Raw genomic sequence first — 24,360 nt, forward strand, 5'->3', positions numbered from 1 at the left:
TTAACCGCATATAAACTGAGTCACTTTCTCTTTGCACAGATCACACTTCACGTCGCAGCACCAGTAAAATTTACAACGACAACTAGTTTCAACATTCACAGATTTCTTGCGAACCCTCAGGCCACAGCCACGACACAAAGTCCTGCAACTCACACGTTCTGATTCAGACACGTCGCTACCCCTTCTCCTAGAGCATTGTCGTCCTTTAGTTCCAGCGATGCCAGCAGTCTGGTTAGCCAAGCAATAATTGGGAGATGGTGTCATGTATATCAACTGGTGCCTTGGGACCTTCAATCTGTGACTGGAAGAGGCTGAGTTTTCACCCCTCTGCTTACGTTGTTTCGTTGCTAGGAGATTGCCGAAACCATTATAGTCCACCCGGACAGCTGTCTTGTAAGCATTCTTTAGGTGATTCCCTACTTGACGAAGATCTTCCATGCGCATCCAACAAGTCTGCGTGGCACAACTGCCAGATACACCATGACACTTGCACAGTCTTCTCATAGTCTTTTTGACGAGCTAAAAACATATGGATGATTGATTAAAATTGTGAAAAACAATCACACATTACAATTTTAATCTGGATCAATTTTAAAAAAAGTCTGCAATAGAACTGAGAACTACCAAACACTTGCCAAAAAGTTGATGGAGGACAGCAGCTTTTGTTAGCAATCTTAAGCTTTAGATTTTCGACGACAGATACCAACCTGACATCACATGCTCTTATGTGCGCATGCATTCTAGTGAGTTGGAATTTCTGGAGCATGAGCAAAAGAGAGCATGTCATGGCAGCTTAGCACCAGTCATCCAGATAGAGCAAAAGCCTAATAAAAACAGGCTAAAATGTTTTATGATCACCGTATTATATCAACGACGAACCAATTTTTAAATTCAGTCAGAATTATGCCTTTCAGAAATTTTATATCAAAAAGAATTGTTACAGGTTACAGTCTATCATACTTCCGACGCATATGTAAAACAGGATTCAATACCGCATACAGAAGATAGTATTGTACAATTTAAGAATATATCAATATGTGCTAACCCCGTAGTTAGTAATATGAGAACATTCATCAATACAATAACAGCCATATTTAAGAAAATGCTGCTTTTAATTAATAGATATTTATAAAATAAATTGCAACAACGTAATTAATTGTTGTATATTTTCTTCTCAAATGATAAGAAAACTATTTGATTTCTTACAATAAGTAGTGAAGTAAGTTAGTAGGTTAAAAACAATATCTATAGCTATTTGAAATATTTTAGATTTTGAAATTTACAAAAAAAAAAAAAAAATTACAGGCTGTCTGTAACGATGTAGCACATGGAAAAACTTTCACCTTTAATTGGCCGATATTTTTAGTTTATTTTCTTGGTGTTTTGAAACCATGATCATACAGATTAGTGCATCCTTAAAAATGTTAAAATATTTGACCAATTGTACGCTTCACAAAGGAATAAATTATGCGAAATCAAGACCTAACCGTAATTTAAATGTATTCATAAAGTAACATCATTGATTTTTCAGAACAATTGACACCTTTATTGACTATCTTATATACATGAGGGCAAACTGCGCCCTCTATAATTAAAGTAGAAGTTATTAAATAAAATTAATATCCAATCAACAAAAAAGAAAGAAAACACAAGTAAATGGAACAATTTCCCAGAAAAGTTTTATTAAATGCTTTTCGTACATCGCAAACGTCAGGATTTTACTTAAATCAAAAAATAATATATTTGCTGATATCCTTCTACTACAATTGCATAATATTAATAAAAAACAAAAGAATATAAATTTTTGATCCTAAAATGAAATTACTTACTGTTCTTCCAACCTTGTTATTATGCAAGTTAATCAGCGCTTTTGCATCTCTTCCCATTTCCTTCGCATCTAAGAACTCTTTCGCCATTTTGTTTCCTATCATTATGTTGTCACTGCAGCCTCCCCAAGACCATCCTTTGTAATCTAAAAGAATAATGTGAGTATTTTATTTCTGAGTTATATCAATTGCAAGACATTTTTTAAACTAAATTAGAGTGAATATCTTTTTTATCGATATCTAATATTACAACAGATTATAAGGTACAAATTTGACACGAAACTTAAAGGTACTAATCGCGGAGTAGAAGGAAACCTCTTATTCAATGCCATTTTTATTTCTTACAAGTACAATTGGCTTGTGTTGAATTCGTCCATATGCAACTTTGGTGCAGTTCGAATTTGGATACATATAAGTTATGTGTATATTGGTATGCTAAATGTTGTACGCTTTTGTTTTATTTACCGGTGTCCTTAGTTTCTTAACAACTATATGGGCTTAATTTTTACTTTCTAAGGTAAAATATTTTACAAAAACTCAAAATCTGGTGCACTATTAAAAATCAAAAATCCTTCTAAAATGTTTTTAAATAGCAAAGCGAACAATATAAATTTTGTTAATCATTTCTTTTGAACTTAATCTCCTAGAAATGTCGCATAGTATTGCTTCTTCTTTTCCTTACTGTTACTATTATGTATTGAGGTTATTATTTTTTCTCTCAAAATTTACATTTCTAAAATAATTATGATGGCAAAGATGAAAAACGAAGTAATATGAATGGATGAAACAATTTATGTTCAAACCTTCACAAATTTTAAATGCTAAAGGGAATGCTACCAACTTTACTGTCTCATTAAATTATTTTTTACCAAGAAACGAACAATTATTTTAATTAATCATACATTAATTTTTACTGTCTTTTCTAGATACTTTACACTTTAATCATGTCTTTTTTGTGGCTAAACTGCGAAGTGCTTCAAAAATTGAGATTAATAAAGGCTGTAAAGAAGAAAGGTATCTACCTAAAATTTTTTGTTCTGCAGCATTTGATAAATGACCCTGTTCACGAGTGCCCGTTTCCAAATAAACACTTCCTAAAAAGAAACAAAAATATCAGATATATTTCATTGCTATCAGATCTCAATTGATATGAAAAATATTTAATGTCCAAAAAAAAAAAACTATTTTTTAATGTTAAATTAAATTTGTCAAAAAAAAAATCGATTTTTTGTTCTAATATGATTATCACAGAAAAACAAAACAGAAGGTGGAATTATTATGATCAAATTAGGCGCGGAAAATGCCTTTTAAAAATTTTTATGAAAATATCAATCGATCCAGCTTTTGAAATTTACCGTTTTAGATTTGTTTATTTTCATAAAAACGAATTAATAATTCTATGAAATTTCAAACATTTAAATGTATGTTTTAGCATTTTCTATATTTTTTTGTAAATTCTTAAAAATAAAAATAATCTAGTGTTTTGAGAGAAGCATAAGTTTCAAGCATACATGAAAAGGTCATTATTCATTAGTAGGCTTAATTGTGTCCAATACAATGGCATTGGTAACACTTTTACCTAATTCAGTTATTGTACTTAAAATAGAGGGTATTTGAACCCGGATGTTTTGAAATGTTGGATCCATAAATTTCTTGTTTTTTTTTTTTTTTTTCTTTTTTTAAATTTTGAAATTATTTAACGAACATTTTATGCTTAGGTGTTTGAGGCACAATAATATTTTGTTTATAATTTTTTAATTTTTGTTTCCTGCTGCAAAAAAAAAAAAAAAAAAAAAAGATTTTTTTCGTGATCGTGGATTTTCTGTTTGTTACCTTTTTTTTCCAAACAGGCAAAACAAAACTGACATAGAATGAAAATTAGCCGTTTTTAGAAGAGAATGATTTATTTAAAAGAAGTCCCTAGTTCAGTAAATAATAAATCCTTAACGCAGATATTAAGAGATAATAGTTAATTTTAAACGATTGCAGGTTAAAAGTTCACACTTGGTCACTAACTGGTCACCTCCCGCAAAGGCCAGATATCTGGTTGGGAGGGGACTCAAGTCAAAGTGCATTAGTAGGATGTCTTTAAAAAATGTGATTTTGTCGATGATAACTTTACATTTATATTTTTTACAAAATTGAGAGTATATTTCAAATCTGAGTCGTAATATTTACTTTTTATCTTTCGAATAGCGGTTTTTCTTTTCGCTCACATTATACTATAACAAATTTCAGGGGCAGAAGCAAAATTTATTAATCGGTTTTTTTCTTCATTTGTTATTCAACAAACTCTCAGCCAAATAGAAAATACTCAGGTAAGAATACAAATAAAAAATGCTATGCTCTTCAATATTTAAAATAAACATATTGCAATTTAGAAAATAGGAAGCAATGTCTCTAAGAACCCCCCCCCCTTCTCCCCCATAAATACCGGTTTTGCACTATCCGAAGAATATGATTAAGATAATATTTCGCCTACACACCATTATTAAACACTGAAAAGAGGTTTCCTTCAAACGTTGGGCAACTATTTTTGTGCAGTCTTTTCTTTCTTTCTTTCTTTTTTTTAAGGAAACTTTGCAAATTTTAGCTTAAATAGCTTCAGAATTCAGTCCCGTTTTGTTGTTAATCTTTTCATGCACAAAATTTTCTTACCTATGGCTCCATTCTTCGTCTTGTCACATCCACACGAATCGAAATGTCCCAAGCTGCAATTTCTCGTGAGCGTGATCACGATGGCTGCACTCACAATAGCATGCAAAAATGCCATTTCTCGGGTCGCTGAAAAGATAGTCGAAAATAATAATTACGGATTTGCCAAATGTTGTTTTGTAACGAAAGCAACAATTATAATAATATGAATAATTTTTCACAGTGATGCAGAAAGAGGAGGAAAAATACAATGCGGACAGGGACGCCGCGAACTTCAATTTTTGAGAGGGCAGAAATTTTCAATTTGCCAAATGGAACCAAAAATTTCGCCGAATGAAATGAGCCGAATATGTTTAATTGATTATTAATTGACATTTTGCCAAATAGAACTTCAAATTTGGCCGAATGATGATAATTTTTCTAAATCGTCAGACAGAATTTGCCGAATTAAGAAATTTTTGGAAGATATTTTGTATAAACAAAAATCTTAACGAGTAGGGTCCTATCGCATTTCGTGGTTGCGAAAAACATAATATGAATTCAAGTGGTCAAAATTCAAATTATTTTATTGTTTCTTTTTTTTTATTACTTTTACTCTTATTTTTTTTAACCAGGCATTATCCACTTTTTTTTTTTTTTTTTGTAAAAAGCGATTTTTCCTAAAAAAGACTTATGAAAAAATCTTACCTGGTTGACTAGTTGACTTTGAAAAGACATTAAAGCTGGATTTCGGACAGTCCCACCTTTCCCATTCAAACTGATGCCGACATTCCTCCATTCCTCGCTGGGCAGCTATGGCTACACTTTCGGAAAATATGTGACTCGCCTAAAAAATATCATTTGGATACATTAATAAATTTGTAAAAGAAAAGAAATAATGGCCAAAAATATTTACTTTTTCACAAAATCTGCAATCGACAAAAGGTATTTGAAACTCATAAAACTTGCATTTTATGAAACATATATTGTTTACAAATAAATGTTTTATAAACAATATATAATATTAATGAATATAATATAATATAATATATAATGAATTATAATAAACAAATGTTTATTATAATTCTCGCTTATAAATAAATGTTTTCGCTGTTGCCACACGCTCGGTGGCTAAACTTTTCAGGATAAAGTAGAATTACATGCAAATTCGACCGAATATGCAAAAATAAAAAGTCCTCTACAAATTTAAGTGTAAGTGTCCTTTGTAAATAATATTTAAACAAAATTCTTAAAAGCCTGATAGAAAAGTATTCAATACAATTTTGCTTTTTTTTCTGCATTTGGGGAATTTGAAATTAAAATCATTGTGTAAAAACAGTCTTTGTGACCTAAAATGTAATTAAAGAACTCTATATTATGGACAAAAAAGAAGAAATCCTAAACTAGATGTTTTGTTAATTGTGGTACGTATTTACAATATTTAAAAAATAAATTGTTTCATTGTTTGTCGTTTTGGTTATTGCGTTCTATAAAAAAAATTTACAATAAATATGAAGCGCAAAAAAAAAAAAAAAGTACGAAAAATTAAAATTAAATGGCTCTGAAATTTTCTTGTCATAAAAATAAGTGTTTGGACTAATTAATTACCTACTATGAAACATTGCCTTCTTCGCTTATTTGAACAGGCTCATTTACGCTTCTATTTTCTTATTACTCCCAAATACTTTGAAAAATAATATTGAGAGGGGGACTTTTGAAAGAGATTTGGTGGATGCAAAACGTTTTAGGCAAAATTTCACGGATAGTTTTTCGCTTTAAAGTGAGGAGATGAAAAGGATAGCTATGCTTATGATTTTTAAATATCGTACGTGTAAGAGTTGAATTCATTAAAACGTGTTGTTACACATTTTCTGTTTTAAGTGCATTAAATAATTTGCATACGAAGCAAAAATAAAAAAGATTTTTAAAAAAAATTACTTTATTTATTTATTTATTTATTTTGAGCTTGCGGAAAGAATTTTTATTATTCCTAAATGTGAAATTTTTTCAAATCAAATCATTTTCAATACTTTTCAGAGTGTTGCTGTAAACGTCAAAAGGAGGAAATGTCTTTAAAACAAAATTATGGCTAGCTAAAGCTAAGCAGTATTGTAATTATGAACTATTGCTGTAAAATATTTCTATCTTGAAATGTAGTTCTGAGTTTATAATCCGAGTCATTGATATCGTATTTACATTTAATCCACTAGTAATTTAAAAACTCAAACAATATAGTATATTCAAGGTTATATTTTCTTTTTCCATTCCATTGACGGGAAAAGTGGACCACCCATACTGGTGACTCAAATCGAAAACGACTTCTGCATCGGTACGATTTCTTATTCAATTTAATTCACTTTCACGTTTGCAGTTTCAGGTGTTCAAAATCACGCCCTCAAATCTCGAAACTCTCCTAAAGAACTCCCAAAAACAAATTACACGATCCAACAAAAAAAAAAAATTTTTTTTCTTATATTTAATTTTATACGCCTCGAAATCCAAAAGCATGGCATTAACCCAAATAATTCAATTGAATTCCGGGACTAGATAAATAAGAGCTCAGGTTTTCTGAAAAATATTAATATCATAACCGCAAACCTACACTTTGAACCTCAAACCACTGCAAATTAAATACCACTTTCCATCAAGTGCGAGTAACATTAAAGAAAAAAAAAAAAACGAAAAGCAACCACCCACCGAAACGTGCACCACCCCTTCCCACGTGCCATTCACAGCTTCGAAATTGAAGACCTTAAAAAAAAAAGAATCCAAAGCTCCGCTAAAGTACCAGCCTTTACAAAACCATCCAACACCTTTCGTGTGCACCTGAGAAACCGCCAGACAGAGTAAAGGGGGAAAATCTGTCCTAGGGAAAAATGCAATAAAAAGTTAAGAAAAATATGTAATTCTCTAGCGGAGCCGCAACCGCTAATAGAGATAATTTGATTCCATAAACGCCAATAGCCTGTCCTTTCCATAATGAATAACACTTGTGAGGTCCCCTTAATTTTCTTTCTAGTCTTTCTTTTCCGTCTGACTGTCTTCCCTCCACGATTTCTTGAGGTCTGATCTTCCAAACCTGTTGCGAGTCTCTTCGTTGGAGGTCTTTATATGCCGTGGCATCCTGTTTTTGCAGAATACGTTAATTAAATAAGCCTTCTCGTGATATGAACCAGCTATTTAAGTATCTATGTACACATTTCCCCAGAGTACTCATATTCGCGTTTGGGCTTGAGACACTCTGTGCGAGTGCTTGATTACGATTCCTTGAATTAATCGCGATGGAAAGTGATTCGCATTTATGGCGAAACTCCCACTTTCCGAGGTAATGAAGAACGAGTTAGCCTCAGATAATCAAAAACTCATGTAATACGAACAAGATAAACGTTCTCACGGTAACATTCGTTCTTGGCAACTGCCCAACTGGTGTTGATTATATTTGATTATATGGTGTGGTCATCTGTGGAAGCCAGTGCGCTGACTTGTTTGGAAGAAGTGTGTATAACATGCATGGTGTAATTATTCATAGTATGTACGTTTAGTCATAAATCGAGCTATCTTCCTTTTCTTCTGAAAGTCGGTTCAGCGTTGTTCAACTCCTACTTCAATAAGCAGTTTTTAACTGCACACTATAAATGTAAATACGAGTATAAAGGAATCACTTCAGAAATCTTGCAATTGAAGCAGAAAGAGTGAAAAATGAATCGACTATACTTCCGTGGGCATGTAAAGGTGGGGAGGTAGGGGGGTTCTCAACATTTTCCTATGATTATATTGAATCTAAAACACGTTTCTTTAAATATCTCCAAAACTTACCTCAGCACTTTATTCTCCAACTTATTTTTTTTAATTTAATCAAGACCTAAACTTGACTTTAATCAATATCTGAGTCGCGTAGATTCAGTCAATAAAATAAGCGAGACAAATAGTAGAATTTAAATAGGATTTAAAAACTTACTTGAAGGCAAATAACTTTGAAAATCCCATTTTTCATTACTTTTCGTTGCTACTTATTTTTACAGCCCAAATTTGATCCCCTTTCAAATAAGTTTCTCAATAAAATCCTGTTACCTGCTACTAAACCTCTTTGCCCTGCTTGTTTTTTTTTATGTACTTGGTCCTTCTGGCGTTGAAGTTGATTGCATTTTATCTCAAATCTACTTCCAGATTACATAAACTTCACTACCTGGTCGTCCAACCGCATTCGTCAAAGAAATATTACACAAATGTCGCATTCAAGCTGGAAGGGACGAACCTTAAACAATAGACACCCCACTTGCCATCTGTCAAATTCGTTCCCACCGGGTGGAACGAATCTGAGATTCTAAAAGGACCCGTTGGTCAAGCATTCGAAGGGAGCAAATGGACCTGAAGAGGGGTTGTAAACGATAGCCGTACCCTGCCGCGAACATGTAGTGTGTTGTCCAACTGTTGAAAGTCCTAGTGGGAAATATCTATCTACAGAACTTCTGAAAGGAAGAGTAAATGTTTAGGGGAGGTTTGGGCCCTTTTGAAGCACGCACGTTTTGGAAAAAAGGGTATGTTTTGTTGGAGAGAGAGACAAGGAATATAAAGTGTTTTGAATGGAAAACTGTTGATTCTTTTGGGAAATTACTTGCTGCGATTTTATCTACCTGTTTACGTTCGCGAATAGTACATTTAAAAATGTTAAATCAATGTTATACTTTCTCCCACTATTGCCAAATATGTTCCAAATATATATATAAGTTGGTGCTCGATTTCACAAAGCTCTTTGGGAATACGAAAAATGTTCGTAAAATCGATAAAATTTAGTAAATATTTACTTAAAATATATTCTAAAATAATAATTAAAGGATCTGTGTGATTGTTTCCATTGGAAATATGCATGTTTCTTTAAAATAATAACACTATCACAAATTATAGATTTGAATTTATGCTTTAGTCAAAAAGTAACCAAGAATCAAAATCTCTGTGTACACTAAAAGAAATCATATTTGTCTTTTTATGGCAGTTTTGATAATTTTTTCCCGAAGAAGTTAAAACATTTAAAAATATTTCGCAGGTGTGGAATTTTAATTTCGTTCTTTTCTTGCAAATTTTAGAAAATTTGTTTTTTGGGATAAGGAGCGTATATTGAAATCTATTTCGGGAAGGGCCTGAACCAAATATTATGAGAAATACATATAAGTTTAAAAACTTGAAGTCCTTATTCACAGTGAGTGATTTTAAATTTAGTTTGGAATAGCTTCCCCTTTAAGTACGCCATTGTTCCGTGTAACATAACAAATATTATGAAGAGCAGTAGACAGTTTTGTAACTATTTCTTAACAAAAGTGCAAATATTAAAGACAGAATACATGTCTATCGAAATTGCTGGGAACATGTTGAGCTGAAACGACATCGCGACAGTTGCCGCGAAGGTAATTTTCACAAAGGGAAGTTTGTCCAGTTGTTCAAAAAGAAACCTGATACTCCTTGAAAATGCACTCAAATAGCACTGGAAGAACATCATCCTTATAAGAACTAAGAATGTACTACTTATTTCAAACCTAAAACATTCATTCTGGGAAAGCTTTTCCGCATAAATGAATAATATGAAGACATCTGGGGTTCATCACACAAAGGCGGTAATAATCCTCCTAAGCTGTCCAATCGGTTGCAGAGTGGGTAAGTAATCCCATCTAACTGAATCCATGCCCCCCTTTAACTATCCCAATTACTGGCTTTATTACTAACACATCGCTGGACATAATAGGACTTCGAGAGTTATTCCGACCTGCCTCCACGCGTGCCTCCTTCTCCATTAAGCAGAGTTTAACGATTCACTGATTTCGGAAAACCCCTAAAAGTATCCGCGTTTTGTCCACTGCCTGATCCGCTTTGACACTAAGCTACTGCTGATGAAGATGGTTCCAACAATGGCCATCGAGAACGGAAGCTCTTCAAAAGCAACAAGAAAAACCGCACTATTAAAGTGTGCTCAATTTTTGTAATTTCGGCGTCTGGGAAGCAGCAACGGCCTCAATGTCACAATAGAAAGTGCGAATGGATGAATCCCCCCCCCTTCTTTTTCGTTCCTATTTGTTCGGATAGTTGTATTTGTGGTTGGAGATCCCACACGAATATTTTCGAGAAATGCAGTACGTTTTTGCTGTGTTGGTGTAACAGAGTGGACGTAATAGGACAAATATGCTTTCCGGTGGTCTTTCAATCGTTTTTTTTTCCCGATGTTTCTCGAGTCGTTCATCTTTTTCCATTGAGATTTAGGGTTTTAAAATTTTTACAAATTTTTTTTTTTCTACAAAACCACTTGTTTTCAACTGATTTTCATTTGGTTTTGAATTTATTCATCTGTAAAATTACTAGCTTCTGCCCTTTTGTTTAGTTGTACTTTTACGGAAAAAAATTACTTACATGATTTTTTTTGTCAATCTATTTTCAAACATTACGTTTTTTAATGTGTTCACAAAATACGTTTAGTTGCTTCTGAGCCATTTTAACATAACATATTTAATATTTATCTATTTAGGGGATTTTAAACTTTCTACAAAGAAACTTTCTCTTCAAAACCACTATTTTCGTCTGATTTTCATTTGATATTGTATTGATTTGTTTATAAAATTACTAATTTTCGTCCTTTTGTTTAGTTGGTGTACTTTTATAAAATAAAATTCACTTGCATGAACTTTTTCTCCATCTATTTGCACTAACATTACGTTATTTAATGTAAACGCAAAATACGTTTAATGGCTTTTGAGCAATTCCATTTCAACGGACTTATCATTTATTTAGTTAGGGTTTTAAACTTTCTACAAAAAATATTCTCTACAAAACCACTTATTTTCATCAGATTTTCATTTGTTATTGTATTTATTTATCTATATATAATTAGGTTCTCTCTCTCTCTCTCTCTCTCGCTCTTTCTTTTTTTTTCTTAGTACAAGTATTATACTTTTGTGAAATTAAATTCATAAACATAATTTCTTTTGTCTATCCATTTGCACTAACATTACATTGTTTAGTGGGTTCATAAAATACGTTCAATCGTTTTTGGGCAGTTCCATTTTTACAGATTTATCACTTGTTTTGCTTGAAACACCTAACAAAAACTCCAAACTCGTTGGATTCTTGTTTCATTGAATGAACTTTAGGAAAAACATGGAGTTTTTAGTGCAATTAAAATTTTGAAGATTTCTGGGGAAAATGTTTAAATAATACTTTTTGCCTCAATAACGGACGTATCTTTTGAGATACGTCCGTTACTGAGCAAAATTAATTATTTAAATATTGTTTCTGGAAATCTTCAAACTTTAAGTGCATAATTTAGAAAAAGAGGCATGTTCTTCATAAAGTTTACTCAATGAAACAAGAATATAACATATTTAGACTCCTTGTTCCCGTGTTTTAGGCCACAATAATGCGTTTGTCATTGCAGAATTGCCCTTTCTGTTATGAAAAAAACAATTTTTAAAATAATAGTTTTTTTTTTTTTTGGAGATGGAGGTGGAGTGGATGAAAGTGATCTTAAATCAAACATACCCTTTCCGGAGAAATTTTCTTAATTGACTGAACTTTTAATGTGCAGATTTTGAACTGATAACAACTAAAAGAGTTTCATATATAAATTTTAATTTTCAGCTGGAAAAAAAAGTTTTTGTACTTATCAGCTTCGTATAAAAAGACTTTGTCGCTTTTAATAATATTAATTTTTAGCTTTTTATAAAACGACGCTCCCTCCCTCTTAACTCTGTATATTAGAACGTTGTTTCTTGAGATAAAAAACTGTTTAGAGAGAGCTCAGGTCAGAAAATTTTAATCGTACCGTCTTTTCAACTTCCAAATTTTCTCAATAATTTGTGTTGATTTATGGGGTATATGCGAGTTTAGTGCTTTATAAAAAGGTACTTTTTAGGGGAAAAAAAGTCATAACGTGTGTTGCTTCTACTCCCGCATTACTTATTGTACACATAGTGAATTTCACATTGAAATCATCTCTTGTTTTCAAAATATAATACGTAATATTTTTTATGTGTTCCTCAAATGAATTATATTTTGTAAAGAAATACAATAAATAATGAATTAAATAGAAATTTTTCACTTGCAAGCCCATAACACAGCTTAATTATTTTTTTATGAAAATTCATATATTTTAGTTCAATTTAAACATGCGCTGCATTTTACAAGAAATAAATTGCCGTGTTATTCGAGAATTATGCCCACAGAAGTCTATAACTATAATTATAGGAAAAAAATACTTACTTTTGAGCCTGATAGCATAATATTGCTGAAAGACCTGAAAAGGAGATAAGTACTGTGAGAAGGTGTTTGCAATTTTCAAAACATAAAAAACACTACAAACTAATCAAACTGGTTCATATATCTAGAAAATATCAAGGGGGGAAAAACCTATTTCAGTTAAAGTAGGTCGGAGTATCACGCCACGCCAAAAAAAAAAAAAAAAAAGGGTAAAAAGGCTGTAACTTTATTTCACGATTTCAGCAACCGTGTGCCTGTGTCGACTTTTCAAGAGCTTTTGTGTATAACAAGTTTTACGTTTACACTACAGCCATATTCAGCAAATTTTTAGAGGTATTTACAGCTTTATAGCAAAGTTAAAAATAAAAATAACACTTTACAACGCGTATTAAAACGTTTTACATTTTCATTTTGTTAGAACAAAATGGATTTTGATTTTTCATTTCGCTGCTCATATTGTGATTTGTATTGATTTGAATTAATTTAGTTCATTTTAAATACTTTTTGCTAATTACGTATTATAAGTTTGGTGATGCTACCTCAATTGGTCATTTAACCTAATGGAGTGGGACCTGACTGTCAAAGTAAGTTATAATATAACAGGAAATATCCAAAGTTTTTTAACATAAATGAACAGATTACTGAATACATGTGTTTCGGGGTTTCTGGGAAACCCTTTTTTCAATTCAAAGTTGTGAGCTTTTGGATGTAACCGGATGGCTTTACATTCCAAAGCTCACGACTTTGAATTGGAAAAGGGGTTCCTGGATCCCCCGAAACACGTGTATTCAGTAATCTATTTATTTGTGTTAAAAAACTTTGGATATTTCCTTTTATTCCTCAGTATAAAGGTATTTATTTATTTATTTATTAAGTATTAATCTGTCCCAAATTTGAAATTTTTTTTTTTTTTTCGAATTAAAAAAGTGAAGTTTTTGGTATGATAGATTTTACACAGCATCTGGACCTACATCAAGAAAGGCAGGAGGTATTATCTTTTATTTTTCTTTTACAAAAAATCTTTTTAAAACGTTTCTGCTTAGTTGGAGCGTTATACCCTCTGACTTACTCTACTTTGATTTTTTCCCCATTGCAATCTATTTACAAACAAAAATAATACCAAAATTAGTTAAAATTAATATCAAATATGTTTTACATTATTTTCCTATTTTATTTCTAATGACAAACATGATATTCATTTTATTAACTATTCGCTAACAAAATACTAACTAATTAATGGACAGAACTTCAGAGTCTAAGAAATTTACTGTTGAAATAAAGCAAGCATGTTTTCATTTTCGAAATAAGAATAACTGTCGTGAATTTCATAGGAAGGAGTATTATAGTATTCTTTTATCATGCTTCTTTCTATGAGCACAAAAAAAAAAAAAACATGTCTTTTGCACTGAGTATGTCAGAAATCATTGTTTTTGAAGGCATGCATTAAAAACAATCAACAAATGTACATTTTTCCATTGCATTTGGGAAAATACGTATTATAAGTATCAATTAATATTATAAATAAGGAAAATTATTATTTTCAACGTTCTGACTTGAAGCTTTCTATTTTTATCTACTCCTACAACATCCCAATCCCAACCATGGTAAATGTAAGATTTCTCGTACTCTATATAATATCAGATTGCTCAAATTCCCAGTAAAAAAAATCAGCGAATTCGTAAAATTATAAATTTTAATAAAAAGACTGGAGCATAAACGCATATTAAGAACGTGAATGTAAAATTTAAGATTGATGCATAAAAGCTGGTAAATGTGCAATTATCAAAATAACTATTGAATCAAATTAAATCATGAACAAAGACGGGTAGTCTTAGCAATTAAAAATATACAGTCAATTTCATAACGAAATCAAAAACTGCAAAAACGGAAAGAGGAAACACTTTTATAAATAGTTAATGCATATCAATTTCGGAAAAAAAAGAAGAAACCAAAATATTAAGAAAATGTGCAATTACCCTTAGTAATTAATAGGTAAATACAAGATCAGTTTTGAAACGAAACCGAAAGAAAAACTGCGAAAATGGAAAGCGGGAAGACTTTTTATAAATTGTTAATGCCTATTAATTTTGAAGGGGAAAAAAAGAAGCCAAAACATTAAGAGATATGTGCAATTGCCCTTAGTAATTAATAGTTAAAGATATGGTCAGTTTTAGAACAAAACCAAAAGAAGAACTGCGAAAATGGAAAGAAGAAACTTTTTACAACAATTTTGAAAAAGAAAAAAAAAAGGAGAAGAGGAAGAAGAGACCAAAACATTAAGAAAGATGTGCAATTGCCCTTATTAATCAATTGAAACTTCAAATTTCAATAATAGAAATTTAAAAAAAGATAAAATTTAAAATTGATAAGAGAGAGAGAAAGTAAAAAATGTGAAGAGAAGATGAAAAAGTTGGAAAAAAACCAATTTTCCTTTTTTTTTAAGGACTTACAGAAAAAAATACAGAATAAAGCCAATATACTTAAGAATTAAAATTCCAATTTAAGCACTTTAACGGGCCCTATGTAACAGGTCACTGAAAAAAATCGCTTTGAGAGACCTGTGAAAACCCTACTTATAAATTGAATAGACACACTTTCCCATAAATTTTTCAAACCACAGATTGCCTCAAAAACATTTTACACCCACTCTCGGCAAGTCAGCCCGGACAACCCCCATTTAACACTTACATAACCACAATTTTAACTGGAAAGTAAGCTATTGTCTGGCGGAAGTGTCACGGAACGCGTCAGTTTCCGCTCTGATGACAAGGAGTTTGTTATGGCGTATCACCTTTGCGTCAAGGAAGTGGGAATTTCGTCTGCGCACCGGCACCTCCTTAGGTAATCAGATACTTTAGGTGGCGCCCCCACAGGGCGTCTAGAAGTTTGCTCATCCGCTTATATCCTTCAACAGGTTGACATTTCTTTCACCAACAAAGCTTCGCAGTTGTTAAACTTTTTACGCCGGATTTATGCAATTTATTACTTTAAGGAAAAAAATTATTTCTCAGAAAAAAAAAGTTTTAAACGGGGAGGGGGGGAGAGAAAAAGAGAAAAGAAGATGAAAAAATAAATTTTTGCTTTTACCTTTCTTTTTTTTCTTTCTTTCTTTCTCTCTTTCATTTATTTATTTAATTTTTTGAATGTGTCTTTTGATCTAAAATATGATTTTAGTTCTTGTCTGCTTTGTCGTTTTGTTTGCTGCTTGTTCATTTTTTATGATATTTTTCCACAATTTGATCATGTAATTTGTTATTTAACTCAACAGTTTACGTAAATTTCTAGCTCAGATATTTAACCAAATTTAATTCTTTCGCGGTGTGAATAAAATCCATAAAATTAAAATATTAGACCATTTTTTACGTCAAAATTAAAAAATAAAAGGCTAAAAAGGTAAATATTGCTCCAAAAATCAAAATTTTATACAATGTAAAAATGCAACAAACTCTTTAAAAAAATAAAAGAGGAAGTTTAAAAGTCCCACATAGGGATATATATGAGTTAAAAATTACTTTAAAATGTTATATTTCTTTCGAACAATGGGCATACTACAGTGCGCACTTGACGGAATATTTCGTCATTCGCTAAAAATCTGCTATGAAAATTTTTTGGACATGTTTTAGAGTTGAGTTGTGACAGACGTCTAATAAAGGAAAAAAGTGTTTTTATTTTCTTGCACAGAGAGTTTCGAAACACGAGTATACATTTTTCTTCAAAAATGTTTCATTACATTGGATTTTTCAAGTGCACAGTGGGCACAAATATAGTCTTTTGCAAATTTAGTTTCACAGCGTAAGGTACAAAGGTAATCTTTTACAAATTTAGTTTCATGTTTATTGTGCAGTTATTGTTTCACAAATTAAGTTTTATTGAAAGTACAAAAGCGTTCTTTTTCACATTCTGTTTTACTGTATTCCTAAAATACATATTTGGTAACTCAAATGGAGAGAAATGGTGCCGATAAAAATGCAATGTTTCATGCAATGCACCGAGAAGGTACAAAAAATTTTCTATCTCCTAAGTAACACAAACTAAACGAAAAAAAAATGGAGCAATTTTTATAAACGCGAATTAGTAGTAAAACGAAACAGAAAATGAGATATCGAGTTTTTATTCTACTTTTGAAAATAGTAAACCAAACTCCTGCAAAAGATTTGGCTTTTTTTTATGCAACCTGCCCAGCTGGATATGACATGAATTTCTAGACTAGTTTTCAGTAAAAGTTTGAAATATTTTAAAAAAAAGTAAGTTTACTGACAATTTTAAAGAATGAATTCGACATCACTTTCGAATAAACAAATCGTTCTGTTTCTAACTAAAAGATATTTTGTTTTCATTTTAAAAAAATGAAAGCAAATAAAAAATAAATTGGCAGTGAAAAAAGTATAATTGAAATAATTCGCTACTTATAAACTTGTTCAGAGAAAAAAATTAACTGACGTAAAAAAATTCGATGTATTATACAAGAAAATAGGCTCATTTAATTCAAAAAAGACAATTTGTGGTTCTTCAAAACTGTTTTCAACCTTTCTCAGATAGTCCAAAAGTATTTTTTAAAATAAAAAAATATTATGTACTAAATTTAAGAAATGTAAAAATACCTAATAAAAAATTAAAATATAATTTAGTCGTAAAAAATAATTGAATAATATCATTCTGAAAGATTGCAATAAGACTTTTTGGAGAAAAAACGCACGGTGGTTCAAATTACGCTGAAAGAAAAACGAAATATATAAACTGAATCTTAACTTAAAGGGGACAGCTTGTTTTGAATGGGAAAGAAAGGACAAAAATGTCTACAAATTTAGCTCTGTGTGTCATTGCAGCGTAAGATTTTTGCCAAGATTTAAAGATATGTAACTTTTTATAACCTAAATGCTCTGTTTACCCAGAAGTATCGATGAAATAGTACTGTGTCATACTTTCTGTGAGCTTTAGCCTTTCTAATCTGTGGTAAAAATGTTTCCCTCATTTTTCCCCATAATGATAAAAACTTCCATTATTATTATTAAATTTCAAGAATAAGCGAGACTCCGTGACACATTTCTAATAAGTGTACCCCCCATCCCCCCTACTTGAATGAAATACCCTGTTTTTCGTATGTTAGTGCGTGAAGAAGAATCAAAAGCAGCGTATAAGTCTGAGATACGTGTAAATTTTTTTTTTATTTCTTGAAAATTACCTAAATAAATAGAGAGGAATAAATGCCCAGTAATGTTTTCATTCAGTGATTTTTCGACAGTTAAAAGTTAAACAAGGAAGAAAAACAGTTTATTTGATTAAAACATTGTTCGTTTGAGTTTTTAAACAAATGTTTGAAATTTCTACTTATTTTATTCTATCCAATAAAAAGTCCTCGTGAAATATCATATTCATGTCAAAAAAGATATGTTTCGAACAATTTCCGATATGTTTCTAGAAAAATGTTTCATATTACTTTTTACTCTTATATGTCTTCTTTCCGATAATTTAATCATTGTTTGTCTTTCTTTTATATTTGTCATGCCTTTATTACCATCTGAAACACTATTTATTATTCGAGATATCTCTTGAGGGTCCGTAAAATGATTTGCTAACATTTCATTTAAACTACCTAATGCAAAAACTATCAGCAAATCTGATTAAATAGATTTCGAATAAATTAGAGTCACAGTATTGACCTTTATTAGCACAAAATTAAATTAAGATTTTAAAAAAGCAACAATAAACTTTATCTGCCTTTTAATCGAATTTCAAGACATTTCCTGTTTAGTAACTTTTTTGCTCCTCCATATGAAAAGGGGACAAACTCAGTACTATTTTGAAATTTTTTACAAATTCTATGCTTAGCAGTAAGTTACCGCATCTAAGCACACGGCTAAGGCAAAACAACACGCAATACACCAGACAGCCCGTTTATCACATCCAGAGACTGCAGCAAAGACATCTTCCTCCAGCTCGATTTTTCTCTATTCCAGACTGATGAGTTCTAATAAGAACGAAACTTCAGTCTCTGGATGTGATAACCGGGCTGCTTGGTACATTGCATGTACATCCTATGCCCTTTCGTTTAATTTCTTGGCATAAAAATATTTTAATGAAGGAAAATTTCATTTAAAAATTTTAACGGTGCGCTATCAACATCTTTTGAAAAAATAAATCAAGCGTAAAAACTGACTAACATTATTTTCCTTTATTTTTGTCCGTGCTTTGCATATCAGTCGTAAAACACATTATGAATAAGAAAAAAAAAATACTCATTTATCGAAACTAATATATTTATTTGAATGCGTTATGTGTTCGACAGAAAGAATACTGAATATATAACATAATTTCTATTACTAAGTATATTACACAATCTCAAATACTAAGTGTATTATAACATAAGAGATAAAACTTGTACCTTTGAGTCAGATATAAATTTAAACTTTCATATTTTTTATGAACAACATTTTAAACAGTATTCTGAAGTCTAATGTATTTGATGACTTTCTGTAGTCCGGAGTTAAAATTTGCCTACCTGATAATTTAATAAATATTGTAATTACACAGAATTCTATTTTACACTAATCGTTTAATATAAATTGAAACAAACATACTGAACTTATTTCAGATTTTTTTTTTTTTAAAGGGTAAGTTTTTCAAAATAAGCACATGCAAGGAGGCCATTCCATAAAAAGGTTCCGCGCGTGACGTTTCATGTATTTTATTAAGAAGTAATATTTTTAAATGGTACTGGCGAAATTTTTTGCTTAAGATATCGCACATAAGTTTGTAATTTGTTAAGCAGAAAAAATTTGTTCATTAATATTTTCAAGTATTATTTTAATGATATATATAAGGCGTCACGTGCAGAAAAAAAAAACGATCGTTTTCCGTGGAATGGCCCAAGGAAGAATTAATTTCTGAAATGTAGACCGCAGAAAGTGCAATATAATTTCAATTTTAAGTGAAAGTAGAGTTCACATTCATTGGAGTTGTTATTATATATTCACCTAAAACGTTTTCTTTTCATAGAACATATTAGTGCAGATTAAAACTTTAAATTCATAGAAAAAATTTCCTTACCCAAAATTTGATTACGTTCTTTCGAATAAAAGGTTAATTATTAAACATTAGTTTAAAAAAAAAAGTAACCATGCCACTAATTCACAAAACGGTGAATCTTCAATTAGAATTCAATAGCTTCTGAACTAGCAAAATTTCTCCGAATATTTGCTTGTATAATGCATTCGCATTAAACGAATTTTATCTGTCATAAATCTTAACTAAAACTGTACCTTATTGATTTTTTTCTTGAACTTTTGTTTCCTTTTGCTTCTCTCATTTGAGGATTTACATTTTTCATAACAGTTTTTAAACCCTTAAAATATCTCCCCACACCTTTTATAAACCAAACTCTATTGTTGCTATAACAAGAGAAAGAAAGATTTTATTATTGAATTGTCCTGGAACTCCTCTCTTCGTCATTGTACTTTAAGAACCAAACAAACATTATTGCTGATCACTAGCGCAGCCAGAAATACCTTCTGGAGGGGTTTTTTTTAATCAAAAGTACCTTCTGGAGAAGGTTTTTTGATTAAAAAAAGTACCTTCTGGAGAAGGTTTTTTGATTAAAAAAAAGTACCTTCTGAGGAGTTTTTTTTTTTAATTATTTTTTTAATCGAAACAATCCTTTCATATGCATAAACTACTATGTTAGAATTTGCAGTGTTGTTAAAACCAATGCCTCTAGGGGATGTTTTTTACCCCCAAAACCCTCCCTTCGCTGCACCACTCTTGCTGATCTTTGACTAAATCTCTGTATTACCTCATTTTATGAATTAACTTTTATTTATGTTCTCTTAAAAACTACATATTACTTCATTCAGAAAGAAAACTCACTCACAGATAATTCTTCTAATGGATAAACAACCTCACAAAACCCTTTTAGGAGTTTCATCCATACCTCTTTTCAAGATCCAACTATTTAACAGACATTACTTTCAATTTTGGAGTTAAGTTTTATTATTACTTAATCTGGATCTTCAATTTTTATTGTTAAAAACTATTTCTTAAGTTACTTTCTCTGTCCTAATATTTGCCAATTTCGTTTTTTGGGAATTTATTTAATTTTTTTACTGTTGCCAAAGACAATGACAATAGTAATTATATAAAGTTAATTTTGCCAATAAAGTAAATAAGCTAATTTCAAGACTTAACTTATGTATTGATTTGTGGATTTTCGACATTTGAAACTTTAAAATTAATGCAGGTTTTCGAAACTAGCGATTAGTTTAAAAGTGGTTTCAAAGTTTTTTTTTCATTATATACTTGCTGAAAATTATTTTTAAATTCAAGCAAACAAATTTGAAATTATAGTTTATTATTTTTTAAAGAACTCCAGTTACTTCAGATTTTTTAAATTTTTTTTTAGTTACCAATCATTTGTATTACGCTTTTGTAATATTTTATGCATTAAATAACAAAAATCCATCAAGGTACTTTATGTAACACACTAACTGAAATTAAGATGGAATCAAACTATAAAATTTTTCCTTTACAATGAATGCATTCAAAATACGCAAAATATTGCCGCGCGGAATAGATACAGTAACAAAGGAACGTTTCATACATTTTTACCAATTCAGACTTGTTATTATTTTTTTAATTATTTTGCAAAAATTAACAAGTAATTGTTTTACTAAAACCAGGACCCGATTAACCTATCAGGGGGCCCTAGGCCATAAGCTGTTTCGGGGCGGGCCCCTGCGTAGTCAACCCTTACAATTTTAGCCATTGGCGAAAACAGTTTTAAATATTGAAGAAAAAAATAGACGTTTGGGGGCCCCTAAAAAGTGGGGGCCCTTGGCCACATTCTAGTTGCCTATTCAGTAATCAGGACCGGACTAAAACAAAACAAAAAAAAAAATCTTTGTCTTCACCGACAAAAATTCCAGTTAAGAGTTGAAATAATACTTAATTGTAATTAATAAAGTAATAAAAGTAGAATTTTTAAAAAAATACAAACGATACTTACAAGCACTAAATGTTGGTAAAATACATTTAAAAGAAATTTGTTTTCTTTCATAAAGTTTAACATAATTTTTCGTACTCAAAAACTCGGAAAAGCGAGAAGTACGGTTTGTCAGTTGCATAAAATGAAAATGAGAAAAACCACCATTATCCGGAAATAGAATAAATATATGGGTATATTTAATAGTTTCCTGCAATGAATGTGTAAAACTTAATGATATCATATACATTATTGATATCATTACAAAACTCCGAACACAGTGTCAGCGGAAAGTTGTTTAGTGAGAGTTCTAACTACGGAATCATTCACATATTCCGTACGTTTTCATTTTCCATGCAATTAAAAAATATGTATTGTGAAAGAAATTTCATGTAAATACATCACTAGCAGTAAAATTCAAAATTTTTCGAATTAAAGCGTACAAAATCCTATTTTCATATTTCTTTCATTCCCGTAACATAGCAAGAAGTTAATCTCTGGAATACCCCTGTAAATTACACTGCACAACATTTACAGTGAGGATGCAGCTAAGCTACTTTAACCATTCGGAGGCAGTGTAAGATTTTTTTTTTTTTTTTTTTCAAATTACTTTTTTATAAAACCCATAGTTACAGTAATGTAATACGGTAGTCTACGTTCCGTATGTTTTTTTATTTCTACTTAATTATAAAAACAAATGTGAAAGTGGTAATAATTTCATGAGAATACACCAACTATAGCATTGAACATTTTTTAAATGAAAAGGCACAAAAACTAATTTTCATATTGCGTTTCTTTGATCATAGAAGGTGATCTCACAAGAATATCCCTGTAAATCACACTACACAACACTTACAATGATAATGCAGTTAAGCTATTTTAAGGATTCAGAGGCAATGCGAAAAATTAGTAATTATTTTTCACATATGAATTTTAAAAAACTATTATAATTGTTATAAAATATTGCAATATAATTTCTCAAAAATTACTTTTTAGCTTTCCAATTTTACACAAAAGTTAAGTGTTTTGTTACTATTAAAATCAGATGACAAGATTTCAGTTCAACGTAATCAATTACGCAGAATAAAATTAAGCGCAAAAATATCATAAAAAATAAACTGGATTAGGTATTAAACATAAATTTTTCAAGATAAATGACACTAGTTCTTTTTAATGAATGAAACAGGAGTTTTTTAACACGATAAAAATACTTACTTCCTTATTATTACTATTATTTATTTATTTATTTATTTTCTTGCATAATATTACATTTTATCTATTAAAAGTCTCTTAAATAACTCTCTTGGCAAAAATCAATCTTAATAAAAATTCCTTAAATAATTTACTCTAAATAAAATGCAACGCATTACACCTTTTTTAGTACCATTAAGATAAAAGTAATACTGTTAAAATTATAATATACATAATCATCGATGATTTTTGAATAAATATCATAACAAATAAACTGAATTAGGCATTGAACTTAAATATTTCAAGGTAAATGACACTAGTTCTTTTTAATGAATACAACATGAGTTTTTTAACACAATAACAAAACTTACTTTCTTATTCTACTTCATCTTATTTGTTTTGAATACTATTATATTTTATCTCTTAAAAAAAGTCTCTTAAATAACTCTTTTGATAAAAATTACTCTTAATAAAAGTTCATTAAATTATTTACTCTAAATAAAATGCAATGTATTACGCCTTTTTTATTGCCGTTAAGATCAAGTTGGTATTAACAACATAATGTATAATTATCGATGGTTTTTCAAATTATCTGATAAATTTTAATTTAAAGATTATTAAATATTTATTTTCATTATATTTTACTGTATTTTAAACAAATCAATCGATTTGATTATGATTTGCTTTATATTTTCTACAAAATCTTCGAAAAAACAATAGTGAAAAGCTTTTTTTGAAATTGGTCAAATTAAAAAAAATTAAAACACTTGTAATACAAGTTGAATAATGAAATCATACAGTTTATAAAATTATGTAAGAAAATAGAGTTAATTTTTGTGTCATAGTGCTGTTAGTTGCGTTGTAATTGATTTATTTATAAAGATAATCTTCATCGAAATAAATAAATAAAATAAATGTGTAACATGAATAAATCGTTGTACATTTGTATTAAAATATACACAAAAACGAAGATGTTAGAATATTTTTTATAATTACCATGCTGTCGATTCCACCAAAATTTGTCCTGCAGTCGCAAGAACAATAAGATTTTCCATTTTCATGATCACTTTGAAACAGTTTGTATCTTAAGTTCAAGCAAAATATTTGCACAAATATGTTCTTTCGTTGAAAATAAATTATTTAAAAGTATCTTCTCTTCAAGCAAAGTTTCATTTTAATGTCACTTATTGGAACTACGAAAATTATTAGACAGTCAATTATTTTTTATAGTTCAAAATTAAATTTTAACTTGACTAAAGAATCTTCAAGTATCAACTTTTGAAAATGCAATAGTATTCTTATAGAATGTTTTTCTCTTAGGAAGAAGGAAAAGTTGCTATTTAATATTTTCCAGATCGAAGCACAGATTTGTATTTCAGCTAAACAGATTATTTCGTGATAAAATCCATCTACGCATAAAATGCCAACAATTTAATTATTTAATGGATAAAATTCAATGAAGATGAATTCAAATCACTTTTCAAATCCTTCTAAACT

At 30.2% G+C, this 24,360-nt stretch overlaps 1 protein-coding gene across 1 annotated transcript; it reads right to left on the reverse strand.

The window, feature by feature from the left end:
• On the reverse strand, positions 1 to 23,924 carry LOC129216303 (protein Wnt-8b-like). The gene is made up of 6 exons (XM_054850512.1): positions 23,860 to 23,924; positions 12,702 to 12,753; positions 5,169 to 5,307; positions 4,485 to 4,610; positions 1,830 to 1,972; positions 1 to 519 (listed from the first exon to the last, which is right to left on the reverse strand). Exons 1-6 carry the CDS (start codon positions 23,922 to 23,924, stop codon positions 1 to 3), a joined length of 1,044 nt encoding a protein of 347 aa, XP_054706487.1.
• Positions 23,925 to 24,360: the final 436 nt, after the last annotated feature.

Source organism: Uloborus diversus, chromosome 2 (assembly GCF_026930045.1).
Source record: "Uloborus diversus isolate 005 chromosome 2, Udiv.v.3.1, whole genome shotgun sequence".
NCBI lineage: Eukaryota > Metazoa > Arthropoda > Arachnida > Araneae > Uloboridae > Uloborus > Uloborus diversus.

What these genes read in the sequence shown, in the direction of transcription:
- LOC129216303 (XM_054850512.1), bottom strand. Translation starts at nt 23,924, where the DNA reads ATGAAAATGGAAAATCTTATTGTTCTTGCGACTGCAGGACAAATTTTG. An exon ending in TTATGCTATCAGGCTCAAAA is followed by an intron (nt 5,308 to 12,701) that starts GTAAGTATTTTT and finishes GATATTTTTTAG; the next exon opens with GCGAGTCACATATTTTCCGA. An exon ending in GACGAAGAATGGAGCCATAG is followed by an intron (nt 1,973 to 4,484) that starts GTAAGAAAATTT and finishes TTATTCTTTTAG; the next exon opens with ATTACAAAGGATGGTCTTGG.